This window comes from Dipodomys spectabilis, unplaced genomic scaffold (genome assembly GCF_019054845.1).
Source record: "Dipodomys spectabilis isolate Male_0828 unplaced genomic scaffold, ASM1905484v1 ptg000138l, whole genome shotgun sequence".
NCBI classification, from domain to species: domain Eukaryota; kingdom Metazoa; phylum Chordata; class Mammalia; order Rodentia; family Heteromyidae; genus Dipodomys; species Dipodomys spectabilis.
Window position 1 is genome coordinate 7,637,548 of NW_024870815.1, and position 19,642 is coordinate 7,657,189.

At 41.4% G+C, this 19,642-nt stretch overlaps 1 protein-coding gene across 3 annotated transcripts in view; it reads right to left on the minus strand.

Annotated features, from left to right (window-relative positions):
* Fyb1 (FYN binding protein 1) overlaps positions 1–19,642 on the minus strand; it is a 126,772-nt gene that overhangs the window by 70,715 nt on the left and 36,415 nt on the right. For 2 of the 3 annotated variants that reach the window (XM_042690559.1, XM_042690557.1), the window contains exons 1-2: positions 16,379–16,561; positions 7,529–8,675 (exon numbers count right to left, since the gene is read on the minus strand). In XM_042690559.1, the coding sequence (XP_042546493.1) occupies positions 7,529–8,675; positions 16,379–16,429 (1,198 nt within the window). In that variant the 5' untranslated portion in view covers positions 16,430–16,561. Of the gene's footprint in view, positions 1–7,528; positions 8,676–16,378; positions 16,562–19,642 lie in introns of those variants that run through there. The other variant, XM_042690558.1, reaches the window with a different exon arrangement.

The following is a 19,642-nucleotide window of genomic DNA, read 5'->3' on the forward strand; positions in this document are numbered from 1 at the left end:
AAGCTTCTGTTGCCATAGGAGACACCAGCTCCCTACCTGGTCTCCAGTTCCAAGCAGTCTATAGAGGAAGGACTAGGAAAAAGAAAATCTGTAAAGTCTCTTTACTGGTCCCATGGTGTTGAAGTGGACTGTTGGGTGAATGAATAGCCCTGGGAAGAGGAAGGGAAATCCTTAAACATGAAGCAGCCCACAGGAGAGGCAGAAATAGATCCAATGCCAATGTTGGCCTTGCCCTGGTAAAGGCTCCAGAATGAGATCTCCAAATGGAACCCAGTCCTTCAGACCTGTACAACTAGGGTTCATTCTACCCAAAAGCACACTGACAGTCATGTTCAGAACTGAAGCCACAGTTCTGAGGGGAAGACAGATTCATCACAGAGGATTAGAACTTGGAGATGTGCTTGTCAAACATTCTCCAGATCAAAAGAAATGGTGTGATCTCTATACATATGGATCAGAAAGTCCCTGAGAGCCTGGGAACAGAGCAGTGAATCATCTCAGGAGAGAACTGATGACAGAATGATTGACATAGATATATCCTGGTTGGTTTCTACAACTTAAAGGACAAAGATTTTTTTTCTGAGAATCCAGACAGAAGGGCAAATCATTTTCATAGGGGGAAATTCAAGCTAGACTCAAAGACTTCTCCACAATGCAATTCAGTGCCAACATTTTAAAATAGAAGCCATGCAAACTGCTTATCAAGCGATAAGAAAATTGTATAAAAAAGGAAAATTACATTAAAAAATCTCAAAGAGGCAGTTGGGTTATGAACCAGCAGAAAACAGTCTGTTCAAGAGAATAGAGTATTGGCAGAGGAGCAGGTTCATCTTAGCAGAGAGGAGATACACAGGAGATAGCGCAGGGAGGAGGGACTCCTTACCTAAGTCTTGACCAGGGACATGTATATTAAAAGAGTAGATGTCAACTGGGTGATGGTGGCTCATACCTGTAATTCTAGCTATTCAGGAAGCTGAGTTCTGAGAGATCCAGTTCAGAGCTAGCCTGGGGAAAGAATGCCCATAAGACCTTTATCTCCAATTAATTACCAAAGAAAAAGAAAACTGTAAATGGAGGCATGGTTCAAGTGGTAGAATGTTAGCCTTGAGAATGCAAAGCTCAGGGACAGAACCCAGGTCCTGAGTTCAAGTCCCAGACCAGCACATACATACAAGCAAAAGAAAAATGAAAGAGTAGTTCTGGATTATACCAAGGTCTTTAACATACATATACCGCTCAACCCAGGTAAGCTGCTCACTAGTAAGTGGTTCCTTAGGCATTTCAACGTGGAATAAAAAGAAGATTTAGACAATTTAGGGGAAACTTCATTACCAGGGACCAAGAAGGGCTCACGCTAGTGTTAAGAATGAAGAGCAGATGTCAGCCGCATAGTGAACTCCAGTTTCCTAGAGAAGGAAAGCCTGGAAAAAAGTGGTGACGGTCTTGTTACTAATGCAAGTTGGACCACATCATTGGGAAACTTCCAGTCTGTGAACTGAAGGGACTTTGCTCCTGATTGTCAGTGTCCTGAAATAGCCCAGATTTTGAGATGTTTCACTAGCATGTTCTAGAGTCTGCTCTTTTATGCTTTTCTTTCTTTCTTTCTTTTTTTGTGGTGCTGGTGATTGAACCTAGTACCCTTGCACGTGCTGGACAAGTGTTCTTGAGCTATAAGAGCAGACTCTTCCTCCTCCTTTTCTTCCTTTTTTGGAAACAAGGTCTCATTTTTACTTTTTTTCTGGGATGGCCTTGAACTTTTGATTCTCCTTTTTCTACCTCCTGATCAGCTGGGATTAGGGGCATGTACTTCCCATCTAGCCAGGATCTACTCTTTTAAGTCCCTTGTTACATTCTAAGCACACAGTGCGATATTAATTCTTGGTGAGACCTTGCTATAATAAAGCCAGTTATCCTCAAACTTGTTAAATGAATTTGAGTGTGGAAATTTGTCCTATAACTCTCTTGTATTACAAATGAGTAGAAAATACTACCACACTTTTATAAAAGTTTTAAGTTTATGAATAACTAATAAAGTTATATTAAGAAATTATATATTGTGTTGACAAGTGCAGAAGGCTTACACCTGTAATCCTAGCTTAACTTAGAAGGCTGAGATCTGAAGATCCTGGTTCAAAGCCAGCCAGAACAGATAAATCTGAGACACTGTTATCTCCAACAAACTAGCAAAAAGCAGGAACTGGAAGTGTGGCTCATGTGATGGAGCTCCAGCCTCAAGCAAAAAAATCTAAGCAAGAGTGTAAGGCCCTGAATTCAAGTCCCAGAACATGTGCATGTGTGTGTGCATGAGCACACGAGCGTGCGCGCGCATGTACACACACACACACACACACACACTCAATACTATTTATAAAAAGATAATGAAGGGAAAGAGGGAGACAACAGCTTTAAGGTACGTGGAAAAACAAAAAAATCTTACTTATGCCTAGAAGTAAGTTACTTGCTATTGAAAAAAGCATGGCCTTATTCCTGTTAACTGTCAAGGTGCATCATGAATCATTTTTTATAGTTAATGTAGGGAAAATTGGTCTCATGTTCTCTCTAGTATTAAGAATAAGATTACTGGGCGCTGGTGGCTCACACCTATTATCCTAGCTATTCAGAAGGCTGAGATCTGAAAATCATGGTTTGTAGCCAGCCAAGGTAGGAATGTCCATAAGACTCTTATCTCCAATTGACTATCAGAAAATCAGAAGTGATAGAGCATTAGCCTTGTGTGAAGAAATACGAGGCAGCGCCCAGGCCCTGAGTTCAAGCTCCACGACTGACCAAACAAAAAGAATAAGATTAGAAAAACACTTGAGCTGAATATTTCCTAGCAGGTTTTCACTAACTCCTACACACAAACCAACAGTTAGGCTTAGGGTTCTTCAAAGATTGAACTTCGCTAGTGAGGCCTTCCAGGTACTTGAGAAACAGTCCTTGCACACACAATTCAGAACCCAAAGGGAACCAAAGGAATGGTTAGTTCAGAGAATATTTTGATATTTTGGATATTTTTGTAAGTTGAGATCTTTGTATTCTTAAATGACTCTGAGAAAAAAGATATTAGTTTCTGTGTTCAGGAAGCAGTATGTTCTAGACAATCGTATCATTTATAAGGGAGTGGGCTACTTATATGAGCAAGCCAGATGCTCTTTTCTCTATTCATTTTGTGTCCATCTAGTTGAGGACAAGGGCATGAGTGTTATCAGAAGTTATCCAGTAATTGCTAAGCTTTAGAGAATATTAAAATTGCATATCCAGGTTAATTGCTAAGCCTTTAGAGAATATTTTTTAGAACACATTTTTTATTAAAGCCTACAATCATTGATTTTTTAAAAATCATTGATAATTTAAATTCTTAGTTTTTCCTGAATCTGGACAAACAATACTACTAACAACAATGGATTCTACAACATTGTTAAAATTGAATATAACAAATTTGGGAGACACGAAATTCTAATAAAATAGGCTTTTGTGGGGGAATAACTCTAGGAAACAAAAAGATTATATTGTATGGTATTCCAAATGAGAAACTGGTAAGCTCTTAATGGAGCTTCTGGTGTTATTTATAATCTAACAAACAAAACCCCACATTTTAACTGAAAACCATAACAAATCTTTAGGTGTCATCTGTGCTGGATTATTTACTTATCTACTTATCTACTTGTTTATTTATTATGCTCTTACTGGAGCTTAAGGCCTCTTACTCTCTTTTGACATTTCTTTTCACTCAAGGATGGACATTTGAGCTACAGTTCTACTTTCAGCTTTTATTTTGTTAACTAGAGAGATGAGTCTCTCAAATTGTCTGCCTGGGCTGGCTTTGAACCTCAAACCTCCGATCTCAGCCCTCTGAATAACTATAATTACAAGCATAAGCCTTGGTGCCCAGCTATGCCCAGACCCTTAGAGTCTGTGGCAGCTGATCTAGAAGAGCTTTTTTTTTTTTTTAAATGGAAGCTGCTAATCTAAGCAGCTGCAACCCATCATGGTCCACAGAAAATTAGGGACATTTCTTTTTTATTTTTCCAAACTGAAGTTCATGGAGAAAATGAATGCTATCTGGAAGCAATACCCCTGAAAAACTACCCTGATGATACCAGTCTTGGGATAGCAGCAATCAAGCCTGGCTTTCCTGCTCCCGCTTCTTTTTCTTCTCTTGGTGGGACTGATGTTTGAACTCAGAGACCCGCACTTGCTAGGCACTTCACCACTTGAACCATGCCTCTAGCATTATTTTGAGGTAGGGCCTTTTACCCTAGGCAGACTGCACCCTAATCTTCCTACTTAAGAGTCCCACTGTTGCTGGATGTCAGGCACAGGCTACTGAAACCATGATCTTCCTGATCTCAGCCCAGGTATTCAATGCCATTAAAGAAACGACATTGAAAAAGGAAGAGGTAAAGCAATTTGCCTAATGTTACATAGCTATAACGATGATGCTTAAAACCCAACTCTGCTGACTCTGAAATTTGTTAAAGGACAAATAGCTCTTATATTAGTGTCTGTACTATTAATATTAAAAGTTAATAACCTAGATATTGCAACTGGGCTTAAAATGAATTCATGAAGATTGCTGTACTTGATGAGTTATTATAATTATTAAAATGATAACTGAGCCAGATGTGATGGGCACACACATGAATCTGGAGGTTTCAAAGAGTAGGATTTTGAATTGACCAGTCTAGACTACAAAGAGAGACCTTGTTTCAGAAAACCAGTCTGCAGTTGGGTGCCGGTGGCTCTTATCTCCAATCAACTACTCCAAAAATGCTGGAAGCGGCACTGTGGCTCAAGTGGTAGAGCACTAGCCTTGAGCGAAATGATGCTCTGGGACAGCGCCTAGGCCCAGAGTTCAAGCCGTAAGACAAGCAGAAGAAAAGAAAAAGAAAAAGAAAACCACTTTGGGAGTTAGTGAGCCTATTAAAAATATTAACATCATATGCGTGCATTTGTAATGGTATGCAAATATTCAATATACATAAATAATATACATATACACGAAACATAATTATACATAATATACACCAGCAGGATATGGATGAATCACTGAAGATTTAGGTTTTAATCTTGGATCTGTGACTTTGGGTAAGTCACATCTCAATGCCTCCCCACTCACTGAGGAACGAGGGAGATAATTATACTTAGTGAACCCTTAAAGTCTCCATCTAAAGACTGCAAATATAACATGCCACATGTGAATATATATGCATACTTAATAAATTCTTATGTGCTGTAGGATGATAAATACAATCTCAGAACTGTTTATTCAGTTACAACAGAAATTTAATTCTTTTCCAGCTCTTCATCTGGCTATTACATACCATGAATATGTTCTTTTCAAGTTGACTACAGTTTTAAACCTTTTAAATAAGTGCTAAGTTACCTACCATAGTTTAGGAAACATAGCAGGCAGCATTCGTAGTCTGTTGACCAGGCCTTTAAAATACTTTCTGTGTTTAAGCCAGGCACCAGTGGCTCACACCTGTAATCCTAGCAACTCAGGAGGCTGAGATCTGAGGATCACAGTTCCAAGCCAGTCCGGGCAGGAAAGTCCATGAGACTCTTATCTCCAATTAATCACCAGAAAAACCAGACATGGTGCTGTGGCTCAAGCTGTAGAGTGCTCACTTTGAGCTGAAGAGCTCAGAGACAGCGCCCAGGCCCAAGACGGACAAAACGAAAAACAAAAAACCTTTCTGTGTTTAGAAAATAAATGTCTTTTATGACACAGGCACAAAATTATTTTTAGTAGCAGGATTTCTACTAGAAAAGCTTTAGAAACAAACTGACACAATATTTTAGTAACTGAGTGGCTAGTCTAATTGATTAAATACTGTGTTTCTAAAGCTTTTCTATACAGTTCTGATACATAAGTCAGCAGAAACACAAGATGAGAGATGAGGAGATATATCCTGTAGTGTGAACTCGATGCTAGAAAATGGGTAGTCATGGTATGGTTCCTAAGGTGCTCTCTTAATGGAAGACTCGATCACTAATCTGTGTACCAGCAAAGACTATACTGGTCCTATTGTAAATTGCCTTCACAGAGAAAAAGGGAATAAACAACTGTTTGGCCCAGAGATGCTTTAATGAGACTATTATTTTGCTAGGAGACTAACAGAGTTGATAGTCACTTGCAAGCATCCTTTTCCTACCTCACAACATATACCAATTGTATATTGCTTGCCAAAGGTATTCATCATCCAGGCAGAGAGAGCTTTTCTCATTATGGTGCAGGGTTACAAATCTTCACCAAGTATCAAATTCCACCACCTACCATCATATTACTGTGGCAGCACTAACAGAAAATTAAACTATCTACCTGGAAGGAGAATAACATATCCCTTCATTTGGCTCATTACTCTAGCTGTGGTTCTACATTATGAATCAGAGATGTTCAAAACAAATTCGGCCAGGAAACAAACAAAAAAAAATCAAAGGACCATCTCCTGAATCCTATTCTTCTATTTGAATATTAGACTCAGGAAACGTGAATGCAATTACCTGAAATCGTACAGAAGAGGTTTCTTATCCTGTGCATTGTTGGCATTTTGGCCTGGATAATTCTTTGAAGTAAGGGGCTGTCCTGGACTCTTTAGGAAGCTAACAGACCTTCTGGACTTCTAGTGGCTAGGTGCCAATAGTACTCTCCACTTGTGACAGTTAGAACGGCCTCTTGCATGTAATCTTAGCTATCCAGGAGACTAAGATCTGAGGATTGTGGTTCAAAGCTAGTATGATCAGGAAAGTCTGTGGGACTCCAAAAGGGCCAGAGTGGAACTGTGACTCAAGTGGCAGAGTACTATCCTTGAGTAAAAAGCTAAGGGAGAGCGCACATGCCTTGAGTTCAATCCCCAGTACTGGCATCCAAGAGACAAAAGTAAAACAAACAAAAACCCTGCTTTGGAAGGAAGGCAGGGAAGAATGGCCATATGATGGGGTGAGGGTGAATTTGTTCTAAGTGCACCGTGTGTAAATATGGAAATATCTCGGTGAACCCACTCATGTTACATTATGTTAACTTAAAAAAAAAAAAAGCTAAGTTTATTCCAACAAGGATAAATGGCTTTAAAACAAAGAAAATAACAACAATAAAATCCTCCCCCAAATAATAGTTCTCCCTTTGAGAACTATTGACTTAAAAGATCGCTTATATTTCTGCATTTTTGTGTGGGGGGGAGAGGGTTAGGGTAACACCTTAATCTCATTCAGCAGAAATAAGACCCAAACTAAGGAAGTAAATACAATGCTTTTCATTAAGCAAAACCACTCATCAATCAAAGGGGTGTATTTCCTTCCTCCCACCACCCCGGTCCCCTTGAAAAACCCAGCCCACCTAGGCATTTTCTCATAGAATGTTACAGAGAACTCAGACTTCCTATTTCCTCAGAGCTCCCATACCAACGAAGAAGGTGCCAAAGAAAACTCATGGCATACACACGACCGAGACATTAGGGAATTTTTCCTTGCTCTCAACTCTCCCTCAGAAGCTGTACTAATTAGCAATGAGAAAACAACTTACTGTTTGCAGAATCAGCTTTTCGGAATCTTGTCAGGTCGACATGGGGTGGTCGGCTGGGTTTTGGCGGAGGTGGACCCAAGGTCACCAAGGAAGGCAGTGGCTTCTGCCTTGGGGTGGTAGCATTCTTGTCTCCCTTCTCCTTCTCTTGGCTTTGAGCCCACGGCTTCCCCACTGTCAGCTTGGAAGGGGCCTTAGGAAACTTGGCAGGAGAAGGTCCCAAAGCTGCTTCCTCCTGGTGCATTTTGCTCAGGAAGATGTTCTTGGTAGCGTCTACCTTCCTATCTTCTTTCTTTTCTTCGCCATTTCTAGAGAATCCTGGGCTTCCTCTGCTTGCAGCAGGTTTCAGAACAACTCCAGGAAAGGGTGAACTGGATGTGTCAGCCCCTTGGTCCTTATTTTCTGGATCTTCCCTTCCTGGTTTTGAAGGGACTACTTTGGACTTGACTCCTGGAGGTCCTGGGGGTCCTTTCTTGATGGCTCTGTCATCTTCCTGGGCTTCCTCGGGACTCAGGGTTGCCTTGTGGCCAAAAGCAGGTTTGGGGAAGAGGGGTTTGGCGTCAGCTTCTTGGGATGCCAACATAAATTTGCTTTTAGCTCCAGCTAACTTTGGGAATGCTTGCTTTTGCTCATTTTCTGGAGCTGGAAGAGGAGGCCCCGGCTTCGAGCCGGGTGTCTTTAAGTCTTGGTCTTGGTTCGCACTGTGAAATGACAGCTTATGCCCAGCAGGCCGGGGAAACACGGGTTTGGGATCTTCTTTGGGTACATTGCTGGGTTTAGGGCCTACAGGTTTCAGAAATCCCACTTTTACCTCAGGTTCTCTGGTGGCTGGGTTTGTCAGTGTTCCGAATCTTTGACCCCCTCCACTAGGCTTTAAGGATGGGGGTTTGGGCTCCTTGTCAGGCTTTTCCTCAGTAGTAGGTTTCATTGCCAAAGGTGGCTTTGGGGTCGCAAACTTGGGCCCGGTGCCGGATCCTGTAGGAGGGGAGGCATTTCCTTGGTTGCTGAATAAGTTTTTTCTGGCTTGTATTCCTGAAGGTGAGTTTTGCCCTGTGATTTTGAAGGGCCGGTTGCTGACTGAGACTTCCTCTGTCGGATGACTCCCTGTGTTAAACTTCGCCATGAGAGACTTCACATCTGCTTTTCCATCCTACAAGGATAGGGAACAAAAACCAGCTGAGAGCCCCAAGTCTCACTTGCACCGCTTAAAATGCTACACCTTTAAAGGACTTCCTGGTTTGAGGCCCACAGCATTGCTGATTGGTTAGCAAGATATGAACACCCAAGTTCCTCTATGGCAAAATAAGTGTGAGAGTCTCTTGAAAGGGGCAGGCTCCTGTTGTGCATATTCTTCTTTTTTGTTTTGTCATCCTACTGTGATTTGCTCTTTTTTTGTTTTTTTACCTAGGTAACAACTTTTTCCCCCTTTCTTCTCACTGTTAGTCTCGAGCTATTTGGTTGGATTGACTCTGACTTGATACTTCCCCATTTGTTGTTCATCTGAAAATATACCACATGAATTCTTGGACGTTTTCCAATGGACTATGTGAAATGGAAACTGCACTTGAGACAGGAAGGTATGCTGGGCTGTGCATTTAGGTAGCATGGCTTCCACACCGTGGCCATGCTTAGCATTGCTATGGCTGGTGTTCTCACCAACCATATGTGACATGTAAAGATTCTTTTCACATTTTTAAAGTCTGTTTGCTGTCAGGGGATACAGCATACACTACTAACTTTGTATGACAAAGTAATAGAGTGAGGCGTTCAAATTACTAATAAATTCCCGGTGCTAAGGCTCTACTGTATCTAAACTTGTAGGCTCTAGCGTGTGCTTGCTTTCAGAGTAGGTGCTGCTTACATGGAGTGGATATTTGCAGCCAAGAGAGTAAGGAGTAAGGTCAGGCTAGGAAGTCTTGTTGGAGACTTTTGTTCCCTCAGACTATCTCATCTATTATCACTCTTTCTTCAAGGTCCTGTTAACAGTCTCTCCTTCTTTGCCCAGGGTGAAGCTATTACTTGGCAAAGAAAGCAAGTGTACACTTTCCAGTCTCAATCTCATTTTCTGTAGGGGATTCTGTGGGGTGCTCGGTCCTTGGTGTCCAAGGTAGCTATTCTTTTTCTAGTTCTTTGAGCGATATTTGAAAATTTAAGGTTTTAAACAAACTGAGCCTGGTGACATATGCCTGAAATCCCAGCCCCAAATTCATTGCCAACTTGGGCTACATAATGAGACCCTGTCTCTAACAGAAATACACAGATAAATATAGCTATAGCTACAAATATCTTTATGTGTACCTAAGTCTGTATATCACCACGATAATCTTTTTCTACCTTAAAATATCTCAAAACACATTTTTTTTGTTGTTGTTGGTTGTGGGGCTTGAACTCCAGGCTTGGGCACTGACCCTCAGCTCTTCAGCTCAAGGCGAACACTCTACCACTTGAGTTACAGCACCACTTCTGGTTTTCTGGTGCTTTATTGGAAAGAAGAGTCTCAGGGGACTTCACTGCCCCAGCTGCCTTTGAACTGCAATCCTCAGATCTCAGCCTCCTGAGTAGCTAGGATGACAGGCAGGAGCCACCAGCGCCCAGCTCAGAACACATTTTAAGAACCATTGTGTAGTGTGTAAAGATGTGCGCTCTATTCTAGATTGTTCCATCTCATTCTTGCAGACACGGCAGCAGAGTGCAGCATTTAACTCTCATTTCACAGGAAAGGAAACTGAGGCTGAAATGGCAGGAAGGTGCCATGGAAGGAGTAACAGAACTTGATTTGACTCTTAGTCCACTAGTAAATAGTCTCATCCACAGTTAGACTCTTAGTCTACATTTCATCATCTGCCAAATGGAAACGCAGCTGCCATGTTCTGTATATTAAGAGAAAATTTATAAGATGCCTACCTCAACCCCAGCATGATCTTCATATAAGGAAACCATTAAATAACATGTTGAAAGGCTCACAGGCAAACCTGGGCTGCTAACGGCTCCAAAGTCCAGAAACCATCTCATTCCTTTCTGGCTCTCAAGAACACCCATCACAGGGTCTGACACCCTCATGGTTCTAAGATGCGCTTAAGGAATATAACATGGAACTGAGTACTTTGCACACTGACTTGAAGAGAAATGGGCAGGCACTCATCCCCATTTTAAACTGTAGTGCATATACATTTGTACGGTGGTGGTGAAGGACGTAGGCCAGAGGGAAAAATTCGAATCAAAGCCTCAGTTTCTAGCTTGCACGTTGCGTCATTAGCTTGTTCTCTTGTATCAAAGCTTTATTTTCTAAGATCGTATTTTCTTTCTTGCCTCCCTTCTCAATTTTGTATCCCCACGATTTCCCCAGATCCTCAAGCAGCCCCTCAAGGTATGGGTGTAGAGGAGGAAACAGGGAAGGCCAAGCCCTTCCCTGAGCATCTAGGGCTCTCACAGCTGCAAACCCAGTAACGTTAGCATGAGAAGCATAAAGAAGTTCCACCTGCCAGGGCAGGGAACGGAACTTGGTAGTAAAGCATATGCTCTGCACAGGCAAGCCTTAGGCTTCAAACTCCCTAGCACACACAAAAAAGCACCAAACTTAAAATAGTCCTCACCTGGAACTAAGTCTATTTCTGAGGTGGATTTCTTTGATTCGAAACCTTTCCTGCATTCTGATATAACTAACATTCTAGAGCTATAATTTATTTTAGATTTTTAACACTTCGCATTGACTCAGGAGGCAGGTGGCCTCACGTGAATTTTATTAGCTATTTGACCATGGGCATGGAACATAAACTAGTTTTATATCTCCATCATAGGCAAAATAATGCCTAGTTATAGGGCTTAGAAAAATTAAATGAGGGGCTGGGAAGGTGGCTCAGTGGTAGAGCGCTTGCCTTGCATGCCTGAGGCCTGGGTTTGATTCCTCAGCACCACATAAGCAAAAAGAAAAAAGCTGGAAGTGGTGCTATGGCTCAAGTGGTAGAGCACTAGCCTTGAGCTGAAGAGCTGAGGGACAGCGCCCAGGCCCAGAGTTCAGGCCCCACGACCAGACCCTTCCCCCAAAGAAAAAGAAAAATTAAATGAGTTTATATTTTAAAGCATTTTAAAGAATATTAATACTTAAGAAGATTTCCTATTTTTTTAAAATACAGAAGATAAACCTTAGTAATCATCCTGTCCTCTTCGCTCACTGCATTGGGAAGGAAACGGGATTCTGCTTTGTTCTAGAAACTTTGCATCTTAGAGTTTGTGGGGGGAAACCCCTTGAAATACCCTAACCCATTGTCCAAGTCCATGTCCTGTTTTTAATTTAGAGAATGTGGAAGTTGTAGATTTGGCAATGAAACTTAAGTGCTTGGCTGCCAACCCGGGCCAGAGAGGACCTGTGGCATCTAGATTAAAAGCACAACCTCTGAAATCACGGACTTAAGTTCAAACGTTGGCTCTTACTAATTGTGTGACCTAACTAGTTTCTTAACCTCTCTAAAACCCAGTTTTATTCATCTCTAGAATGACAATGATAGCCATATTTCTCAAAGGATTTTAAAAAAAATTTAGACAAGGTCTCACTGTGTAGTCTAGACTTGCTGCCTTAAACTCTGTATTCTTCTACCTCTACCTTTTGTGTGCTGGGATTACAGTATGTATCACCAGACCCGGCTTGTTTCTTTGATTGCATGTAAAGTTCTTAGATTAAAAACTGCCTGTAATATAATCCACTGATTTTTCTGCCATCACTGTCTCCCATTCACTAGTTACTTCCAGAATATCATTTTTGCCAGTTGATCAAATTTGGAAGTGAGAAACCTTCCTAACGTTAAGCCAATGGAACTAGAATAAGCGTATTCACGGATAATATACTACCTGTGATATCTGACCCACCCTTCCTACTGGGTGTTGAGGAATAAAAATGAGCAGAAGCCCATGAAGAAAGAAAGAAAAGGGCAGCTGAGCTCACACTGACATGTCTGACAAATTGCAAGCTAAACTCCAAGACTATTACAACATAAACATTCATAGCAGTAGGGTTGGTTGATCTTATGATCATTAGTAAATTTGTTAAGAGAAGGTTTTTCATCGCCTTATCTTGAAAGGGGCTAGGCTTATTTTTTCCTTAGTGGCCACAGTGATTTTTAAAACACTTGCATTTCATTGCAGGTTGAATAACCATTTCTCCTAGATCTCTTTCTAAACACAAGAAGGTAGTAGAGGTACCAATAGAGAGACAAGTATGTTAGTCCATTTAACCCCTGCAGTTCATCCACTGGTGACAGTGCAATCACACGCCCTCATTTACCAGTACTTTGTAAGTTTATACCTGTTGCTTCCAAATAGTAGTTGCTCCTTTACTCTCAGAACCAATCAGCTTCAAAGAAGAAACTATATAGTGACCTTCCTCAGTTTCTCTCTCTAGAGGTAACTGACACCAATTTCTTAGGTATATTGATGAATTAAGCAGATGTAAAATATTCATAAAACACATATCTTCACAGACATGTTTGCCTCTTTGCCTACACAGAAAGCTCTGCTTGGCACCTTGTTTTTGTTGATATTTACCTGATGTACAGTAGAAGTTGTGATTGTTTCATATTTGTGAAATTCGAGTGTTAAGATTTTCAGTATTAACTCTGCTTTTCCCCTGGTCAAATGGCTTGTATTGCTGTATATTATTTATAGATTCTTTTTTGCCAGTCCTAGGGCTTGAGCTCTGGCCATGATTTTGGTCCCTGAGCTTTTGTGCTAGCAAAGGCTAGCACCCTACCACTTGAGCCACAGCTCTCCCTCCTGTTGTTTCTGTGATGAATTGGAGATGAGAATCTCATGGACTTTCTTTTTTTTTGTTTTAATTTAATTTTACCGTCAAGGTGATGCGAATCTCATGGACTTTCTAACTTGGACTGATATTGAACTGCAATCCTCAGATCTTAGTCTCCTGAGTAGCCACAATTACAGGTGTGAGCAATGGGCATCCAGTTGTTTGTAGATTGTTTTAATCTCTTAATGTTTTAATGATTGACCTTCCACTTATTATAAGAACAGGTATTTCATAATCTAATGACCTCAGGGTTTACAATGGTTTAGGTAAAACAAACATTTCATCTCAAATTACTTGAAATTTATTTTCCAAAGTCTTTTGTAGCAATTCATCGTTACCCTCACTAGTTACATAATGGTATGATGCTTAGCTCAAACTATTCATGTCCATTGCTATGTAATTGTACGGGTATGATTGTAGAAATTCTCTTCAGAGAAATCCACTTTCCTTATCCCCCATATTTTGTCCTTTCTCAGAATTATATATGTTTTATTTTTATAAACTTACATACTTGCCACAGGCCCTGGTACTCTCCAATCTTTCTGCTCTTAGCAATCTACATAAAGGCAATGAACCAAGGGTCCAGGTAAAGGCTGAGGTGTTCACATCCAGAAAACATGTTCTTTTGTAGCCAGTGTATCTACATAGTTATATATGGAAAACTAAACTATGCCATCAGTTATTGGGAGTGAGGGGCTTGCTTTGGGTTTATTGTGAGTATTCAGATGTCTAAATATCTTTAGGGACTTAAGTTCATTCAGGCCATCTCAGCTGGGGCATACGTGGGAATACCTGGAGACAATGTTCCATTGACATGACCAGTGTAGAGGAGAGGGAGAAGAGCATCTATTTGTAGAGACCTAGGATGCTGCGTAACCTCCCATCCTAGAGTGACCAGGGCCCCAAAACATTGATTGAGATAGTTCTCCTGCTCTTGAATCATTACAAACATCATACCAGAAAGTCTGCTTTTAATTTTTTAAAATAGACTACACTCTAAACTCCCAATAAGATTGTATATAAACCCAATGATATAAAATGTTACAACTGCAGATGTTTTTTAAAGTTGCATGCCTTTGAAAGACTCATCTTCAGTACGTGTTTTAAAGCACAACAGAAATAAAAACCTATAAGCTGTAGTTAACTAATGAATCTAAGACAATGAAGCCAAATTTTACCTCTGTAAGATGTGTTTGTGTCATGTTTGCAGTTAAAGCAAGAGGAGACGGAATCATTCCTGAGGATGCTATTATGAAAGAAGAGAATAAAATATCTCCACTGGATGGCATGTAATACTGCATCATTGTGTGATGCAGTGAGTGATAATAGTTTTCCAAAGCTGTTTCTTTAAAAAAAATCATTGATAAGCTGAGTATGATGGTTCACTCCTATAATAATCAGGAGGCTAAGATCTGAAGATTGTGGTTTGAAGACCTGGCAGAAAAGTTAGTGAGACTTTTATCTCCAATTAACCACCAATAAATAAATAAAGAAAAGAAAAAAAAAAAGAAAAATCTGTAGTGTGGCTCAAGTGGTAGAACACTCATCTTGAGCAAAAAAGCTAATGGATAGTGCCCAATCCCTGAGTTCAAGTCCCTGCATCAGTACCCAAACACAGACACACAGAAGAGTTTTCCTTTTGTTGCTATGTTGAAATAATATTATTGCTCATGACTTAGTTCTTTTCACAGAACACCATTTGTTCCCCTCAGTCCTCAGTTGTCTACATCAGGACTCTAGGTACAGTGGCAGCAAGGCTACCTCACAAATAAAGAAAAAAAGGCTCCCGGAAGCCAGCCCTCCTGTCCAGGGTTTTCCAGACTGTAGGCAGGACATGTGGGAGAGGGAAGGAGGAAGGCAGGAGTGCATTTTGCCTAGAGTACTATGATTGTGTAGACACCACTCTGTCAAAGAGGGACCGGAAGGCCTACCAAAAAGACTGAGAAGACAGAAAGCACTTCCCTAAGTTGGCAAAACTTTAGAGCAGGAAGGATGGTGAAAATATGCAGAGTCAAACAGTTCAAACTTTCACAGAGAAATAGTTTTTTTTTTTTAAGAACTAATTTGCATTGTCTAAATTAAAGAAAGTAAGATGGGTTCCCCACAGCCAGCCTTCCAACATGCACACACACACACACACACACACACACACACACACACACACACACACACACTCATAAACATGCACACATAGTGGAAAGCTATATATTTCCCCTTTAACTAGAAATCTTGGCAGAGGGAATTACTTTATTTTACAATATTTCTTTCTTCTGGGCACCTGTGTCTCACGCCTGTCATCCTAGCTACACAGGAGGGTGATATCTGAGGATCATGGTTCAATGCCAGACTGGGCAGGAAAGTCTGTGAGACTCTTATGTCCATTTAACTGGAGTGGCCCTGTGGCAAGTGGTAGACTGCTCGCCTTGAGCGGAAGAGCTCAGGGACAGCACCCAGGCCCAGAGTTCAAGCCCCACAACTGACAAATAAAATAAAATAATATTTCTTTCTAAAATGTATGGACAAAGGATAGAGCTCAGCGTAGAGTGCTAGCTCTGCAGGTGCATGTGGATGTCCCTGTGTTTGATCCCCAGCAGGAGAAAGTGAGGAAGAGAGGGAAGAGAGACAGAGAGAGAGACAGAGAGACAGAGACAAAGATACATTGTTGTCAGAAATTATATAACAAAGCGAGGGTTAATGAAAACAACCTGAGAATATGGCACTTGTGACAAAAGCCCTTCTCAAATATAGTACATGGCAAGTTCCTATACTGGTAATGAACTGGCAGTGAATTTTTTTTCACATCCCCATTAACAATGTCTCAACATTTAGGTGCTTAATAAATTATAATTCACATACTTAATGTGTATACTGTTTCCTTACTGAAATCTAAAAACTGAGACCTTTTTCCCCTCTTCAGCAGCAGTACACTACTTCCCCCTTCTCCCCGCATCAAACCCTGGGGTCCAGCCTGGCACATTTCCCCCCCCGATTCTATGCATTAAACATCCTGGCTATTGGATGGAGTTGACTTGACTTTCACCGTGGTGGATACATACAGATGGCCCTTGGGAAATGACTTCCACAGCTTCTTCATTGACCCCAGCCATGAATCCAGTCTTCCATCTCTAACAAAACCGCTACTTCGTTGCCAATGGGCTGTGACAGGTTCCAGTAGGCTGGGTCTCTGCGGCTGGTGAGAGTACCCAGCCCCAGTCAACAGGATGTGGGAACTTGACTCTCACCGCGAATTGAGTTCTTCTGGGGGTGGGAGCAGCCTCTTCCCATGGTACTGGGCGAGGGGCAGGGTAGGAGGGGCCGGTGGCGGAAGCTGCCTTGCCAGCCCTCATTGCGACAACTCTCTGTAACGTGTGATGTGGGGACTTTTTTTTTTTTTTGCAGTTGCAATAACGCAGCAGCCAGAGCGAGCTTGGGGAGGTGGCACCGAGTCAGGAGAAGAGATCTGGCACGCATGGGGTCTCTGGGTGCTGTGTGCGCTTGGCCATTTCGCCTCAATGATGGGTCTGGGGACCGTGTCTGAACACCTCTGGTGTCTGGTGCTCTGGGCTGCTCTGGACCCTTCTCCCAGGGTGACTGGCCCTAAGGGGAGGAGACAGTTTAGCAAGCGCAAAGCTAGGCTTGGGGTGGCTCTCAAATTCTGTTGCCTTCTGTTCTGAAGATAAATCCATCAGTGGCACGTCTGCGTCCCCTCTCTTTGAAGACGAGGATCTTGAAACTCACCTCATTGTCCAAAATAGAACATTCAGTTGGTGCAGTGACTCACCCCTGCAATCCCAGCTGTTCAGGAAGCTGAGTTTGGGAAGATTGTGGTTCAAAGCCAGTTTGTGAGACTCCCATCCCCACAGAAAAAAACTGAGCATGCTAGAACATGCCTCGCATCACAGAGAACGAAACGAAAAATAGGAAGTGTTCCAGGATAGCCGAGCAAAAGCAAGATCCTACCTCAAAAATAACCATTGCATATCTAGTATATGTCTGACTCAAGCAGAAAAGGTCAGATAAGGTGATGTAAGGTAAAATGAACCCTAAGATATGTATTCAAATGTTTTTTTTTCTTTCATGCGATTGTTTCTAACACAGTTATAAGATTATTTCTTTGTTGCTTTGTATGTCCCTCCTCCACAGTATAACCCCTGCTTTCACTGTATTTGATGTGGGTGTAATTTGTGGAGGGGAAGGGGAAAAACAAATCGTTTAAATAGGGATACAGGTGGACCCATTGCAACAATGAGATGTACAAGTCGTTATGTCCAAAACGAACTTTACAACTTTGGTGGGGGGGGGGGGGGAGGAAGAGAGGTGGGGGAAGGATGGGAAGGGGAAACAAAGGAGGAGGCTACAATGCTTGATAAGAAATGTACTCATTATCTTGCCCATGTAATTGTAACCCCTCTGTATTTTCACAATTAAAAAAAAACAAAAAAATAACCATTGCAAACAGCTGGAGGCATGTATCAAGTGGCTCAGCATTTCCCTAGTGAATGCAAAGTACTGAGTTCAAACATCAATACTGCAACTAAAATAAAGACCTTCATACCCCTTTCCTTGTTATCTTATAAAATAGCGCTTATACAAATATAATTTTAACTTTGGCATGGCCTTGAAGGCTTAAGTATAAATAATTGAGCAAGTTAAATAGTTGTGTGTTTCTGCAGCCAGGGTGTTATTAGTTCAGATTTCTTGATGTGGATGTATGTGCAGAATACAGAGTAAGATGTAAATAACACAGAACAACAGACACCCTACACTTCTTGCTCTTCTTACTCTAATGTGTCTATCTATCTATCTATCTATATCTATCTATTTATCTATATTACATTAAAACAATGTATATTAAAATATACCTTTTAAAATAAACATTTATTTACATATTTTTTAAATATGCAAACTTTACATTATAATACACTATAAATAGATACATACATGCAGCCTGTATCTGCTTAAGACTACCTAAGTTCTTTTAACCCCGAATTGACAAAATATACTAAGTTAGAAGATGGTCTTTGATTTGCAGATAATTGAAACATGGGTTCAGAGTAATCTGGTCAGTGATTAACTTGGATTTTGGAATAATGACTAATTCGCCCTCCATATACAGAGTTCTTTTCTTTTCTTTGTGCCTCCAACTGTTCTAACCCAGACCTTAATTTCAGCTATTTCTTATGGCAGCTCCATTTTTATATGTAAGTAGTATAAACAGCAGAAGAAAATTCATTTTGCTTAAAACATCTGACATTTGAAATACAAGTGCTTATTGACATGGGAAGCAATGGTACATTAATTTTCCCAGCAGCCTCTACCATTCCAGTCTCTTCCCCCATTTTCTTCCTCCTCCTTGATCTCTCTCTCCCATCCTCTCTCTCTCTCTCTCTCTCTCTCTCTCTCTCTCTCACACACACACACACACACACACACACACACACACTCACATACACTCCTGGGCACTGGATTGCTTTTCTTTACCTGGTAAGAAATCAGAAACTGAAAGTGTCAGGTGGCACAGAGTGGAAAGGCGGGGATGGAGGGGTGTGCCCATCTGTGAGGCTTTCTAGAGACTTCCTTCCCCACATGGGAGAACATCTTGAAGAAGAGAGCAGAACACGAGGTAAGCAAGACAGGTGGCAGCTGTGACTCAGTGAAGTCTCCAGAGTTGGATCAGAGAAAAGTTAAAACTAGACCTTAAATGGAGCCTGTTATAATGACACAAACAAATCAGATTTGGCCTCTGACTATAGAATGTGCGCATGGCCCTTTGTCTTACTTCTCATCCTCCTCTCGCCCCATTCCCATTCTGCCTTTTCGCCTTTTACCCACTGAAGAAATGAAGGCAGCACTTGGCCATCAGAAGTAAGTCATACTATCGCCTCAGCTGCCGCGCGCCTGCGCGCCTTGCACTTTCTCCAGTAGCTGCGCAGCGACAGGATTCTGGCCGGAGGTGAGGAACTTCTCTCACCTTGGCCTCAGGAGCTCCCCCCCCCCCCCCACTTTTCTCACTAAAATGATAACATCTTAATTCCAAGCTTCCCACGGCATACTCTCTTCTTTTAGCACCCAGGCACCCTCTTTTCCCAGGTTCTTTCTTCATTCTTAGGTGCTACTTGTACCTGGGTGGTGAGAATATAAAATTGTGCGGATGTGGTAGGAAACGATCAAAAAATTATTTGATGACCCATCAGTTATATTTCCGGTTCCATATCCAAAAGAGGGGAAACCAGAGACTCAAATAGATATTTGCACATTGCTGTTTATAACAGCATTCCTTACAATAGCCCAAAGGGGAATATCCAGTACCTATTGATAGA